Source organism: Panthera leo, chromosome C2 (assembly GCF_018350215.1).
Source record: "Panthera leo isolate Ple1 chromosome C2, P.leo_Ple1_pat1.1, whole genome shotgun sequence".
Taxonomy (NCBI): Eukaryota; Metazoa; Chordata; class Mammalia; order Carnivora; family Felidae; genus Panthera; species Panthera leo.
This window is the reverse complement of record NC_056687.1, coordinates 49,073,257-49,089,392: the sequence shown is the minus strand read 5'-3', so window position 1 is coordinate 49,089,392 and position 16,136 is coordinate 49,073,257. Positions and strand designations below refer to the sequence as shown.

Below are 16,136 nucleotides of genomic sequence, written 5' to 3'. Positions count from 1 at the left end.
AAGTGTGGATTATTTTGTTATCAAATTAGATGGCAAAATATTATGATTATTCTGCAGTGAACCATTCTCTGTGCTTAAAGAATGCAAGATATGTCTACCCACCAGACTAAACAGCCATCACAATATTCCCAAACCACAGGAATCAATCAGAAAAGTTAGAAAATTTTGATATCTCCTCATACTAAAATTTCTTCAAAGAAAGAAATGAGAGAAAAGAGCCCATGGCCCATTTGTTAGACAGGCAAAGAAAGTCATTTACTTATGGTATGTTAATTAAATGATGTTTGCCGCAGCTGAAGAAATATATCTAGAAAAAATAAACTGGTTTAAGACCATTAGCCTTTAGGTGAGAACAGCTGCTTTAAGTGTTAAAGATGCTGGGAACAACATCAATAGGCAATTTAAGTTATTTGGTGAAGGCAAATTATTTTGAATGGTTTCCCATGGCTCTTAATGAATGGGCAGGTGTTATTGATACAGCTTATTTGTGCCCATTTGTTCCAGAAATCAATGTTTGAAACGACTGAAGAATAGCTTCTATGAATAGGCTACATGAAACAGGTGACAATATTGTTAAAGAAGTAGAGAAAACACTAATTAATTACATCTGAAGTGAAATCAGCTATGATGTGTTACAACTTATGTAAGTAGAAAAAGGCTCTGTTTGACACATTTTCAACACTTGTGAATATGTAAGGTGCTAAATTCTATGGATATACCATTATTGTATTATCAATCAACAGGTACTTTGTGGAAAACATTTGAATCTACCATGTGTTGTTATTGAACCAGTAGTGTTAATAATAAACTTCATTTGTTCTCATGGACTTCCATGAAATCTTGTCAGAATTAGGCGCTGAATATCCCGACTTGCCCTACCACACAGCATTTAATAATGTTTTATTGTGATTTTTTTTTTTTTAACTCAGGGTCAAGATTGAAGTTTTTCTAAATGAAAAGAACCCTCCTAACTACTATTATGGAACACTGACAGAAAGGCTTTAGAATTAGTTTTTGCTAATTTGCTAGTTTTGATCATTTAATGATGCTTCTTAATGAACTCAACCTAAAATTATAAAACAACACAGCACTTACATGCAAAACTTATTCTAAGGTATTTTGACAAAAAATAACATTAGTAGATTTACAAGTTATATCAAAAAGCAAGATCTCCATTCTCAAACAGATTTGCAGTGGTTATATTTTTGAGCCCAACCAAAATTTTAGTGGTATTGAAAGATCTCCATGCAAATACAAAGGAAAATTCCATATTTTAAGACCCACTTAACTGTGCAATTAGCTTTCATTTAACTTTCAATTGGAAATAATTATTAATCATGCTAAAAAGAAAATATCAAAAGAATAATCTACTTCTGTAATTGACTTCTAAAAGATTGACATGCTCAATTATCATATGCCCTTGGATTGGTATTAGTTTTGAGCAGTATTTATCTGGGTGAGAACACATTTTTCAAAGATGAAGTATGTAAAATCTCATTACAGATCAGGATTGAGAGTCAAACATTTGTAATTGATTTTAATGGTAGGGAATAACTTTAAACCCTAATTAAGAGAAATGTCTATCTTCTACCTCCCCCCACAAGAATTTCATTTTTCTCTTTAATAGAGTTGTTTTTACCAAAACTCATACTCAAAACTGTCATTATATTTTAAATTTCATCAATGAAAATGTTGTGAAAATTTTTTTCTCTTATTATATAAGTGCCTATATAACATCCTCAATTTTGCTTGTTAGCCCACAAATTCTAAAATATTTACTATTTATAAACCTCTTTGGATGAATTAAAAATCTGAGCAGGAAGTTAGCCAGTTGAAGGGAGGAAAGATTTCCAGTCAAAGAAGATAGCTTGAGCACATGAGTGAGAACCAATAGAATATGTGACAAATAATAAGCAGTTACTACATACTGAAGGATACAAACACCATGCTTCCTTCTTGCATTTTTGAGCCAATCAGTAATACCAATTTCTTCCAGAAGATGGCTCCCTTTAATTATTTTACCAACATTTTATAACGAAAAATTTCCAACATATAGATAATTTGAAAGGATTTTACCGTGAGTACTCATAAACTCACTACTTTGATTCTCTTATTGACATTTTATTATGCTTGTTTTATCATACATCTTTCCATTTATCTATCCCCTCCATCCATTCACTATACTTCTCCCTATTTACTTAAGACAGTATTTCATTAACTAGTACTCATTATTTATTTAGTTTCATTTCTTTTAAAGTAAAATTCACATACAATAAAATGCTCAAATCTTAGCGAACATCCCCTGAGTTTTGACCAACTGTGTAATTAACCCACAATCTATAGACATAGAACAGTACCATTACCAGAAATCTCCCTTATATACCTTCTGGCTCAATCCTTCCCTTCCCACCCAGAAGTAACCACAGTTCTGATTTTTTCCCATTAAAAATTAGTTTTGCATGGTGTAGAACTTGATATATATGGAATCATACAGTGGTACTTTTTGGGGGGTAAGACTTCTTCCACTTAGCACAATGTTTTTCATACTCATATTGATGTGTAAATCAAAAGTTCATTCCATTTTAGGGGTGCCTAGTTGGCTCAGTCGGTTAAGCAACCTGACTCTTGATTTTGGGTCAGGTCATGATCTCACCATTCGTGAGATCGAGCCCTGCATCGGGCTGTGTGCTGACAGCTGAGAGCACAAAGCCTTTTTTTGGATTTTGTCTCTTCCTCTCTCTCTGCCCCTCCCCTGCTGTCTCTCTCTCAAAATAAATAAATATTTTTTTTTAAGTTCATTCCATTTTATTTCTGTGTAGTAGTCCATTGTATAAATATATATTACTGTTTACTTATATATTCACTTATTGATGGGGCACCTACACTGTTTCCTGTATTTGTTATGAATACAGCTGCTGTTCTTGTATAAGTAATTTTTTAATTAAAAAAATTTTTTAGTTACAAAATAATACAAATGGTGCTTACCCTCCCTATTTTCCAGGATCGAATTGTGGGATCGAATCTTTCTATCCCAAAGCACATTAGAATTGTTTGAAATGTTTTATCAGGGAAAAGTAATTAAAAGAGTACATAACAATATAGAGACTATTTTAATGAACCGTCCAACTCAACACCAGCTTCAACTATTATCCATTCCTGGTCATTTTTTCATCCATGCCCTTAGCCACTGGCTGCTCCCTTATATTATTTTAAGACAAATCCCAACCATTATGCTATTTCATCTATAAATATTTAGTATGTATCTAGAAGTATAAGAACACTTTTCAAAATTAAACATGACCACAGTAAAATTAGAACACCTAAAGGATTAACAGTAAGTCTAAGTATCATCCAAAATCCAATCAGTATTCAAATTACCCCATATGGTCTGTCCAGCATGTTTGTTCAAATCAGGCCTCAAATAAGGTCCATATGTTGCAATTGGTTGCAGAAGTTCTTAAATCTCTTCTAATCCATAGGTAGAGCCAGCTTCAAGTTGTGCAACCAATGCAGTCACACAGGGCCTGACACTTAGGTGCATCCCACACTTGGGGTTTAATGCTCTGCATTAACTGTCTAGGATAGCTGTAAATCTGTCCTTGAATTTCTGTTCTGTAGGTGAAGTACAATGGGGACAATGGGGCATGTGCCTGGGGCTTGGAGCCTCAGCTCACCCGCAGGTCCACTTCCTGCAGCCTCCTCATTTTCTAGGGATGGGTTCTGAGAGTGGCTGATTCTGCCACTCACCAAAGGTAGCCACACTGCCATGCATTCCAAAAGTGGCTTGCTGCCCACCCCCTTCCAAGACCCAGATACATAACACACCCCAGGGGATTGCCCATTCCCTGTGGGTTAGGCAGGGGGTACCGGGTGGAAGGAGATGGCCAGCTGGACACCGCCCCTGCCTCCCTGTTGTGGGGCACAACGTGTTGGTCCAGAGACCAGCAGGAGGGGCAACCCAAGAGCTGGCTTGGCCTTGCCTGTTCCAATGCACGCATCAAGTCACAGGGCAGGTCCCTGGGCACCTGTGAGGGGCTGCAAGGCCCTAGCGAATGTCCTTGCCTAAGGGAGCATGAGGTTAAACAGCAAATGAAAAACCACCATGAAAGGTCAAGAGACAGATTACTGAAGACAGGAAAGAGCTTAATATTTTATACCTTTATCCTGCTATTTGAAAAAGGAGACACCACTTTCATTTTACACCAGGCCATGAAAATTATTTATGCAGCTTGTCTTGTCAATTGGACAGGCTCTAATCTCTCTCCTTTCAATTTACATATTGTTGAAGAGTTTAAGTCATCCTGTAGATGCCAGTTGCATCCTTATGGAATTGTTTCACATGTTCCTGTCCTCCATATTTCATATAATTGATAGATATGAAGACTTGATTAGATTTAGATTAAAAAAAAAATTTTTTTTTGTTTATTTATTTTTGGAGGAGAGAAAGAGCATGAGCAGGGGAGGCGCAGAGAGACAGGGAGACACAGAATCCAAAGCAGGCTCCAGGCTCTGAGCTCTCAGCTCATAGCCTGATGTGGGCTTGAACTCAGGAGCTGTGAGATCATGACCTGAGCTGAAGTTGGACACTTAGCCAACTGAGTCACCCAGGCACCCCATAGATTTAGATTTTATAGAATACTTCATAATTTGTAATTTTAATAATGCTTTATAATTTTATTTTTTAAAAGTAATCTCTATACCCAATTTGGGGCTAGAACTCACAACTCAGAGATCAAGAGTGTAATAATACTCCACTAATTGACCCAGCTAGGCACCCCACTAATGCTTCATAATTTTAAAGAAAGCTTCATAATTTTTAATGCTGTATCGTTTTTTTTTTTAATGTTTATTTATTTTGAGAAAGAGAGAGCATGAGCAGGAGGAGGCAGAGAGAGGGAATCCCAAGCAGGCTCCATACCCAGCACAGAGATCAACGTGAGGCTCAATCCCACAAGCCTGAGATCATACCTGAGCCAAAATCAAGAGTCACGTACTTAACTGACTGAATGACCCAGGTACCCCACACTTTCTTATTCTAAGAGCATGTGAGCATAATATAAGGTGTGATACACACAATGTGTTACAAAGAATCCTGAAATGCCAGCTCAAGAATGACCTCCAGGAAAGAGTAAAAGAACTAAAATCCCTAAGATCTAGTTTCCTGCGTTTCCTCCGCAGAACTACTCAAGCCAAACATAATTTTGAAGACCAGTAAAATAAAATCTTCCTAAAATGCTTGAGAAGGGACTATAAATTCCAGGGTTCAGTGGACCAAATTCCTGCAGGTAAATCTTGGCTCTATCTTCTATTCTACTCAGGTGGTTTTCTTCCTTCCTTCCTTTTTCTTTTTCTTTCTTTCTTTCTTTCTTTCTTTCTTTCTTTCTCAAACATTTGTTTAATCAGCATCAATTTAAAACAAAGAGAGATGTATGAATGTCAGAGTTGACTAAATTCATCAAGCCACGGAAGCTTGAGGCATCCATCTGCCCATCATCTATTTAGATAATATCCTCCAAGCATATCAGGTATTCTGAAAATCTGGTCAGAGTTGGTCAGGCTGTCAAATTCCTCCTCTTTGCTTTTCAATTCCATGCTGATTTCTATTTACTCATTCTTTTCTCTTTTTTAAGATTTTATTTTTAAGTAATCTCTATAGCCAACGTGGGGTTCAAACTCACAATCCCGAGATCAAGAGCCGGATGCTCCACCCACTGAGCCAGCCAGGCGCTATTAACTCATTCTTAAGACTGGTTTCAACAAAACTACAGCTTTCTTTTTGTTTATTTGTTTGTTTACTTACGAGAGAGAGAGAGAGAGAGAGAGAGAGAGAGCGAGCGCACAAGCAGGGGAGGAACAGAGAGAGGGAGACACAGAATCCCAAACAGGCTCCATACTCTGAGTTGTAAGTGCAGAGCTCAAGGTGGGGCTCGAATTCAGGAACCGCAGATCGTGACCTGAGCCAAAGTCCCACCCTTAACCGACTGAGCCACCTAGGCACCAGTAACTACAGATTTTTTTTTTTTTAATTTTTAAAAATTTTTTATTTTTGAGAGAGACCGAGCATGACCGGGGAAGGGGCAGAGCGAGAGGGAGACCCAGAATCCGAAGCAGGCTCCAGGCTCTGAGCTGTCAGCACAGAGATGGGCACAGGGCTCGAACCCACGAACTGTGACATCATGACCTGAGCCGAAGTCAGATGCTTAACCGCCTAAGCCACTCAGGCGTCCCACTACAGCTTTCTTAACATCAGTCAGCCACTTCACTGGACTTTGCAAGTTTTTTCCACTACCTAGTTACCGATCCCTTTAGAGTGAGCGGCTTGTGTAGGTAGCATAGACCAATCATTACATTTTTGTTTCCTAGTCAAGTACTCCAACACTCAATTCGAGGATTGTCTCTTGCCACTCCCCATCATATGCTAGTTTCTAGCCACAGAAGGGCTCAAGCAATTGAGGCACTGATCCTCCCAGTGGGCTTGGCTAGAGCTCCCTTTTCCAAGCCTCCAGGCAAGGGCTTTGCCCTTCTCTGTGCAACTGCCAGCCGGCCCCTGGGCTGCAATAGACAGAAATAGAAACCTAGCTCTTCCAAGACAGGCAGTTGTCATTTTGCAATGCTTCAGCCCTTATAATAGGGATTTTGTAAACTGAATAAACTAATATATGTAAATGCTTTAGCACAATTCCTGGCACAGAAAGAGAACTCAGTGAATGTTAATTATAATTAATGCAAGGGGCCATCATATACAATTTGATTAGCAAGGCGTGGGAGACAGTTCAGATGTCACTACTATTTTGCAAATGGTGAAATTATTAAACTTTAATTTTGTTGGTCGAGATAATGGGCCAACACGGAAGGCAAAATGTGACTTTAAGTTTTACCTGGGAGTATTATCTGCAAGTCACTAAAACTATAAAATGTAGAGTTCACATTCTGTGCAGCAGGACGATGACTCTAGGACACCTGACCGTAGAAGAGACAGGAAGATTCAGAAACCAACCGCCAGCCTAAGTGACGTTTACTTCCTGGCTCACAGAACCCGCTCAGTCTCCAGAGGAAGGAGGGGACGGAGAACACCCAGATCAGTCTCTCTGGGAGGTAGACGTCATCACCAAGCGCCGGGGTCAGGGAAGGGAATTGGGGGAGGAGATTGCCCCACTGCCTTATAAGGCTTCTTCCCATGATCCTCTCTTTCTCTTCACCATCTTTCTGTGTTACCGGCGGCTGCAGCCATGAAGTGAGTGAAAGTCCTAGGTCCCAATCCGCTTCCATCGTCGGGCAGAGCACCTCTCCTGCACTCTGGGTTTGGCTTCTCCTCGCCGTAGACACCCTCTCTAATGGGCTTTTGCTTTTTGTTACAGGGTCGAGCTGTGCAGTTTCAGTGGGTACAAGATTTACCCTGGACATGGGAGGCGCTACGCCAGGACCGACGGGAAGGTGAAGGGCCGCGTCTGCTAAACGCAACTTGTGCTCCTAATTCAGTCTGAGCGTGTTCATTTGCCACATCATTCTTGGTCCCTGGAAGGCTTGTTTCCGGGACCCTGTGTGCTGTGGTTGTTAGGATCAGAAACCTCTAGGTGAACCGTTTTTGAGGTTTGATTTAGTGTGAGTCAGGTCGGAAATTAAGAGTTGGGGTTACTTAAATGTCCCAGGAAATGAACCGTCAAAGTATCGCTATTTTTCGGGCACCGATGCCTCCTGGAATTTGATTACCCCAACCTTTCCTGCGGAATGAGCTTAAGTTTCCCCGCTCTGTGTACAAGACGGGACGGAACTCGAAGGCTTCGGTGGTGCCACCTGTGCCAGTTGTGTGACACAAGCCTTTTGGGCTCGGCGGGCCAAATGAGGGGACAGAACTTGAATATTAAGAGTTTTGGGGAAAAAGAGTTTTGAGCTCAGCTTTCTGCCTTGTTTAGTTAAGTAGGTAACTACTTTGAACTTGTTACTACAGGTTTTCCAGTTTCTTAATGCAAAATGCGAGTCAGCATTCCTTTCCAAGAGGAATCCTCGGCAGATAAATTGGACTGTCCTCTACAGAAGAAAGCACAAAAAGGGACAATCGGTAAGTAAAATGCACTTTCGATGTTGGGGGTGTCGTGGGGCTCTTAAGTTTAAACTCTCTAAGCATCAGTTGCTGCTCCCTAAAATTATGGTAAGTGGGACGGTATGTGAAAGCGCTCCTAAGCTGTAAAGCATCAAACAGTGAAGTGAAAGTGAGTGATGAAAACAGTGTCTTCTTATATACCTTAGGCTCACAGTAATGCCGAGTTGAAATTTGAAATGTTGCCTTGCCAGAATCTGATACGTTATGCATAGTTGGGTTATAGGGCACCACGGAAGTATTTAAAGGGTTCCACTGGGTAGAAATTACTTAGGGGAACTTGGTTGTGAATATGTCTGTAGGATTAGTTCTGAAAGATATCAGTGGAGTCTTACAGCATACTATTTTGTTCTCATGACTGAAGGCTTCTTGAAGTGCTTTTTTGGAGTGATGGAATTTTTTGAGGAAGGTTTGAGTGCCATGGCAGTAAGGATAGTATTCAGGACACTTGGAATATTTACTGACACCTCCCAGATTAATGGCATCACTAGGTGTTGTGGGAATTTAGAAGGAAAAACTTACTTCTAACTTAATTTGAAAGTAGACTTGACACACCCATTAGGATAGTCATGATTTCAAGGGGGTGGGGCGCAGGCATTACCAGTGTGGCTGAGGATGTGGAGAAATTGGAACCCTTGTGCATTGCTGAATTTAGGATGGTGCAAGCACTGTGGAAATGTCTTGGCAGTTTCTTAAAAAGTTAAATGGAACTGTGTCCAGCATCTACACCTCTAGGAACGTACCCAGGAGAATCGTAAGCAGGAATTTAACACAGATGACTTCTACGCTAATGTTCATAGCGCTATTATTCACAGCAGCCAAAAGATGGAAACAGCCCAAATGACCTATCAGTGGGTGAATGGACAACAAAATGTTACATAAATACAATGGAATATTATTCAGCCTTAACAGGCTGACAAACAGCCAATATGGATAAACCTTGAAGAAGTTATGCAAAGTAAAAGAAGCCAGACACAGAAGGACAAATATTATATGATTACACCTTTATGAGATATCTGTAATGGCAAATTCATAAAGACAAAGTAGAGGTTACCAGAGGCTGGGCAGGGGGAGGGAAGAATGTGGGGTTATTATTTAATGGGCTTGGGGTTTGGAAAGATGAAAAAGTTAGATGGATAGCGGTGGTGGTTGCAGAACATAGTGAATATATTTAATGCCAATGAATTATATACTTAAAAAATGCTTTAAAACGGTCAATGTAATGTTAATGTATCTTTTATTAGCAAAAGTTTGAATTTTACAGTTTCGATTCCTGGACATTCCCTAAGACTTGGTAGCTTTCCTGTCATAAATTATTTTCCAATTGAGTTTTTTTTCAGTGACAGTACTTTAAGCAAAAACAAAATAGGTGAGTTGAGGTTTGGTAATTTTTTTCTAGAAGTAAATTCTTTAACATAAACAGTCGTATTAAAATCACTTTTGAGGTAAGTACTCTCCAGCCAACTTCATTAATTTGACTTTGTCTTTTTAAAATAGTAAAAAATGGCCAGGATTTGCAAGAGATAATTTAATCAGTCTATAATTGGAAAACTTACCTGCATATTGCAGTATTTTACACATAGATATTTTTTATATATTTTCAAATGATTGCATGAATTATTTTTTTGTTGAATATTGTTATGATCTGAATGTACACTCCTAAAATTCATATGTTGAAACCTAACTGCCAAGGTGATGATACTAAAGGTGAGAACTTTGGGAGGCTCTGCCATCAGGAATGGCACTAGTGCTCTTATAAAAAATGCCCAAGAGCGCTCTCTGGCTCCCTTCAACATGTGGTGATATAGCTACAATAGGAAGAGGGTCCTCACATGACCATGCTGGAATCCTGACTTCAGTCTCTAGAACTGTTGGAAATTTCTGTTGTTCATCAGCTACTCAGTCTGATATTTAGTTGTATCAGCCCTAGCACGCTAAAATACAAATCTTAATTGTTTCCCCCATATCCATGAACAAGATTTATAAGTGTGCTTCCATCTTTTTGTTTCATAGGAAGAAATTCAAAAGAAAAGAACCCGCCGTGCAGTCAAATTCCAGAGGGCCATCACTGGTGCATCTCTTGCTGATATAATGGCCAAGAGGAATCAGAAACCTGAAGTTAGGAAGGCTCAACGAGAACAAGCCATCAGGTGAGGAAGCCTTTGTTATGAGCATTTCAGCTATTGGGATGAATTGTAGGTTATGACTGAATTTATAGGCATAGGGATCTAATCTGATGTTTTGTGTTTTGATACTTGAATCTATATTGAAATTGTCAGTCCTAAATATCGAGGTTTAGTAATACAGAAGCTTATAGTGTATGCTTAATGATTTGTTGAAATTCTATATGCAAATAAGGCTGCTGTACAATTTCTAATCTATGTTAAGCTGACTTGGTTAATGATATTTATTGACAAACTCTTTGGATTTATCCTACGAATAATTGCAGGTGGGGAAGGAAAGTGATAATCTGCTTTCCCAAAACACTTTAGCTCCTTGTTAATCTGCATTCTTAAGGAGCAAAGCACTTTGCCTTAAGTTATTTTTAACCCCACAGGGCTGCCAAGGAAGCAAAAAAGGCTAAGCAAGCATCTAAAAAGACAGCAATGGCTGCTGCTAAGGTAATTGTGAGATTGTCTTGGATTTCTTATTTAAAATAACAGGAGGAGGGGGGCGCCTGGGTGGCTCAGTCGGTTGAGCGGCCGACTTCAGCTCAGGTCATGATCTCACGGTCCGTGGGTTCGAGCCCCGCGTCGGGCTCTGTGCTGACAGCTCAGAGCCTGGAGCCTGCTTCCGATTCTGTTTCCCTCTCTCTCTCACCCTCCCCTGTTCATGCTCTGTCTCTCTCTGTCTCAAAAATAAATAAATGTTAAAATAACAGGAGGAGGGGCCCTGGTTGGCTCAATCATTAGAGCATGTGACTCTGGATCTTGGGATTGAGTTCAAGCCCCACATGGGGCGTAGAAATTACTTAAAAATAAAATTTTTAAAAAATAATACTAAAGTCAAATAAGAAAATTTACTTTTTAATCCAAATTGTGGTTAATGAAAGTTTCAAGGTGTTTTGTTGTTGTCGTTGTTTAAGTTTGTTCCTTTTGAAAGAGAGGGAAAATCTCAGGCTCTGTGCTGCCATTGCAGAGCCCAACTCAGGGCTTAAACGCATGAAACTGAGCCAAAACCAAGAGATACCCAACTGACTTGAGTCACCCAGGTGCCCTGAAAGTTTCAAGTTTTTAAGGAATTTAGTGCAAGGACCCAATCAAAATGATGTTCCTAACTGGTTTCCTGGGTGGTTGATTCAGAGTTCCCTCTGCCAGAGCCAAATGAAGTCTGTTGGTACCAGAAATTGGGGAAGGGGAAAATAAAGGTGGCTTTTGTTGTTAAAGTTTATTTTGAAAAGCTTTAAATAATAGTGCAGAGTTTGCCCAGCTTTTCTCAATGTTATCAGTTTCAATAACCATAGTAAAATTTTCAAAACCATTGGTTTTAGAGAACTAGTAATGTCCTTTTTCTGTTCTTAAGACACAGTTCAGGATCCCATACTGCATTTAGTTGTGTCTCCTTACTTCTCCAATCTGTGACAGTATCTTTGCTTTTCATTTACATATCCTATAGAGGTAGACTTCTAACTTTTCATGGGGAGGCTGGCTCTTAAGAGTAATAGGAATGCAGTTAAATAATAAGAAAAGCAATCTAGGATACATAGAGAATCTGGACATAAGTGATTGGAAAACTTGTATGGAATAATGTCACATGTTAATCTTTTTACAGGCTCCTACGAAGGCAGCACCTAAGCAAAAGATTGTGAAGCCTGTGAAGGTTTCTGCACCCCGAGTTGGTGGAAAACGCTAAGTTCGCAGATCAGATTTTTAAATAAATATCTGATTATAACTAGATTGTGGTGGATTTTTTTTACTATAAAAACAGGTGGGGGCTCCTGGGTGGCTCAGTTGGTTAAGTGTCAGACTTCCGCTGAGGTCATGATCTCCATGGTTCATGAGTTGGAGCCCTGAGTCAGGCTCTGTCCTGACGGCTTGGAGCCTGGAGTTTGCTTTGGATTCTCCCTCTCCTCCCTCTCCCTGTCACCCCCCCCCCCCACCACCCCGTCTCTCTCAAAAAAATTTTTTAATAACAAAACAGGCATATTGTGCCTACATAGTAATAGCTGAACTATAGAGTTAAGAATTTGAGAACTAGGTTTTTTTTTTTAATACAATGTTTTTTAAATGTTTATTTTCAGAGAGTGCAGGCATGTGAGTGAGGGAGGGGCAGAGAGGATTCTAAGCAGTCTTTGTGTTAGTGCATGTCTGTGCGTGTCAGCACATAGCCTGACAAGGGGCTCAACCTCAGGAATCATGAGATCATGACTGGAGCCGAAATCGAGTTGTAAGCTTACCTGACTGAGCCACCCAGGTTCCCCAAAAGTAAATCTTTTCAATGAATTTCTGTTGTTGAGTTACTCTTCCATGGTAAACATTTATTTTATATTGGGTTTGCCCTTCACCTGTTACCATCAGTTGATAGCTGAATTGAAAGTGCTTAAAACTTGGGGCACCTGGTAGCTCAGTCCCTTAAGCCTGCAACTTCACTTAAACCTGCAACTCAATCTCAGATCTTGATCTCAAGGCCATGAGCTCAAGTCTAGTGTTGGGCTCTACAAGGGACTTGAAGTCTACTTTATTATTATTTTTTAGTTTATTGTCAAATTGGCTTACATACAACATCCAGTGCTCATCCCAACAAGTGCCCACCTCAGTGCCCATCACCCACTTTCCCCCACCTCCCATCAACCCTCCATTTGTTCTCTATATTTGAGTCTCTTATGGTTTGCCTCCTTCCCTCTCTCTGTTTTTCCCCCTTCCCTTCCCCCATGGACTTAAGTTTCTCAAGATCCACGAGTGAAAACATATCTTTCTGCGACTGACACTTAGCATAATACCCAGCATAATACCCTCCAGTTCCATACACGTTGCTGCAAACGGTATGATTATATGTCTCCTCTCTCTGCCCTTCGCCGCTTGCACTCACATTCTCTCAAAAATGAACATTAAAAAATGAAACTTAAAACTTCAACTGTACTCTTAAGCCACTTTTTCCAGAAATAAGTTTGAAGAGTACAACTTTGTTAGCACATGAATATGCTTACAAATTCCCAAGGTAGTTTGTTGAGCTGGGAATTAGAGCCATGGTTAAAATTCCAAGAAAAACCAGTAGCCTGCTGATACTCTAGATAATGTGTGTGTAAAATGTGACAAAGAAGAGTAATTTATGTTAATAGGCTTGTACTTCTGGCATCTGGGTGGCTCAAGTCAGTTAAGCGTCAGACTTCGCTCAGGTCATTATCTCACCCTTTGTGAGACTTTGCGATGACAGCTCCAAGTCTGTGTTGGATTCTCTGTCTCCCTCTCTCTTTGCCCCTCCCCCACTCGTGCTCATCCTCTCAAAAGTAACTTTAGGGGCGCCTGGGTGGCTCAGTGAGTTAAGTGTCTACTTCAGCTCAGGTCATGAACTCTAGTGAGTTCGAGCCCCATGTGGGGCTCTGTGCTGACAGCTCAGAGCCTGGAGCCTGCTTTGGAATCTATGTCTCCCTCTCTGTTCCTACACCACTTGTACTTTGTCTCTCTCAAAAATATTGAAAAAATTTTTTCAAAAGGTAAAAAATAAATCCTGTTATGTGCCACTGCCAAGTTGGAAAGCTACAACAAGTCGCATCCTCATTTGAGAAACATGCTTTTACATATAGAAATACTAGGTGAAGGTAAAAATGAGACATCAGCATTCCTCCCCCCATCCCCTCCATGCTATCCAAAGTGATAGAATTATTCTGTCTAGTGCATGTTAAATTCAAGCATTGTTCTGGGTGTTAGGAATAAATAAAATAGCCCTTTTGGGGGACTTGAAAACTAAAATTCTAACATCAATTTAAGAAATGTGCAAATCCACTGGGTCTTGCTTAGAAATCTCTAAGGTTTTGCTTGGAAATTTTTTTCATTTTTTATTGTGTAATGTTTTTTTTCTGAAACAACAAGGAAAATAAGACCATTATTTAGCTGTGAACAAGGAAACTTAACCAACGAAACTACCCAACTTGAGTTCAGAGCTAGATTCCTAATTTTGGGATACAGGAAAAAAATGTCCTTTTAAATCACTGCTTTTCTGGCTTACATGACTTAAGGTGAAACTGTCAATTATGATTGCCCTTGATTCCTGGGTAGCCTGCAACCCAGGAGGAACTAGAAATAAATAGTAAATACCTGTTCTAGAAGGGTGGCAAGTTTAGCTTTTCTCAGGAAGACAATTAGTCCACCTGTAAAACCCTTTCTCCACATTGGCCCAAAGGCAATTCAAGTACAGTGTGCTTCTAAATGCTTTCTCACAGGTTGTTTTGGCAGAAACTGAATTGGGTAATTTAAGTTTTTCTCCACTTCCACAACTTTTTAAATCTATTTTAAGTTAGTCTTTTTGTTTTTTAAAGAGCTGCAGCTATCTTAATGTTTATTTTTGAGAGAGAGACAGAGCATGAGTGGTGGAGGGACAGAGAGAGAATCCAAAAAAGTCTCCAGGCTCTGAGGTGTCAGCACAGAGCCCAAGGTGGGGCTTGAACTAATGAATAGACCATGAAAACATGACATGAACCGAAACCAGCTGCTTAACCAACTGAGCCACCCAGGTGCCCCTTAAATTTAGTTTTAAAGGAAGTCGATTTCACAGTATAAGAGTGATGGTGCTGGCCCAGCACAGTTCTTGGAGGGTTGATTTGGGTATCTGCTTTGGGTGGCCCACTCCAAAGAGCGGCGAGGGCGCATCTCTACCTTCTAATTCCTCCTCCTTTCCCCAGCTGTCTCAGTCTGGGTTGAGTGACCCTAAGTAAATACCTAGTCTGGTGGTTATGTCTTTCCTATATACGTCTGGGAGCTCAGGTACCTACAGCCAGAATCTTATTCAAGGATGCTGCCTCAAGTATCTAAGCCACCTGTCAATTCCCGCAACCTCAACCGCAAGTACCGCAGAGATTGGGTGCCATCCTATTTTTTGAGCCCAGTGCATTCACCTGTTTACCTCTTAACATGTCTCCGCAGGGTCAGAGAGCCTGACCCAGCGACTGCAGACTCCAGGCTGAGGGCAGAGGGGGAGGGTTGACCCGGAACTAGCAAAGCACTGTCAATGCCAGACCCCAGTTGTCGAGTAGGATGTTCTGGGCCTGTAGTCTTGTCTGCGCTGCGGATTCAACCAACGGATGGGTGGCATGGGCCATTGCTCCGGCCTACCCGCTAAAGATGTGAAATAGGACCCGCACTGTACGCTGGAAGATGCATTTCAGGTCGCCTTGGTCTTTTATGCATTCGGTAAATGTTGGGTGTAAAATGGAGAATTCCCCCCTCTCCTCCCGCCCAGCTTATGTAAAAATACATGCAAATGAAGCTGTAAGAGTGCTATCTACTCATTGCCAACATCATTACCTTCAAATACAGAAAACTGCCCCTATGTTAGACGGTCGTTCGAGGAAAATCCCGACAGTTCCATGGCTGATTTGGAGCCAACACTTTAAGTCTGGAAATTATAACTCTTATCACTGAAGGACTCAGATTTCAAACGTTTACCTGTAAAATAAATTTACATGTGAATGCGGCTATCTTTGGTCTTGTGTCCATAAGCTTATATTTTACTAAGATCCTCAAAATCTTATGCTTTTACGTTGTCGGGGGTCTCAGAAGGTAATCGGGGTAAAAAAACCAGACTCCTCCACACCTTGGTGTATATCCGACGGGAAATCAACAGCCCACCAACTCCCACACGTGCTCAGAGCAAGGGAAAGAAGGAAAAAATGAAAAGGGAAACTGCCAGGACTTAAGATGTCTGCTCAAAGCAGTCTTCGGTCTCAAAGGAAAGGCCTACCCTCTTCCAAAATGTCCGCCCGCAGTCCTGACGTCACCCGGCTGGCTTCATCAATCCAGAAAGCCTGTGCTCTCCAATCAGGACTCAGACCCCGCACCCACTGCCCTTGATCACGTCACTTCCGGTGGTGCAGCAGCCATTT

At 40.5% G+C, this 16,136-nt stretch overlaps 1 protein-coding gene across 1 annotated transcript; it reads left to right on the top strand.

Moving 5' to 3' along the window:
- The first annotated feature begins 7,123 nt into the window (after nt 1-7,123).
- On the top strand, nt 7,124-11,994 carry RPL24 (ribosomal protein L24). Its single transcript, XM_042954543.1, has 6 exons — nt 7,124-7,234; nt 7,359-7,434; nt 7,949-8,059; nt 10,112-10,248; nt 10,656-10,719; nt 11,870-11,994. Exons 1-6 carry the CDS (start codon nt 7,230-7,232, stop codon nt 11,948-11,950), a joined length of 474 nt encoding a protein of 157 aa, XP_042810477.1. The 5' UTR covers nt 7,124-7,229; the 3' UTR covers nt 11,951-11,994.
- Nucleotides 11,995-16,136: the final 4,142 nt, after the last annotated feature.

Coding starts and splice junctions, on each gene's coding strand:
- RPL24 (XM_042954543.1), top strand. Junction 7,435..7,948: donor ACGCCAGGACCGACGGGAAG/GTGAAGGGCCGC, acceptor TTGTTACTACAG/GTTTTCCAGTTTCTTAATGC. Junction 10,249..10,655: donor CAACGAGAACAAGCCATCAG/GTGAGGAAGCCT, acceptor TTAACCCCACAG/GGCTGCCAAGGAAGCAAAAA.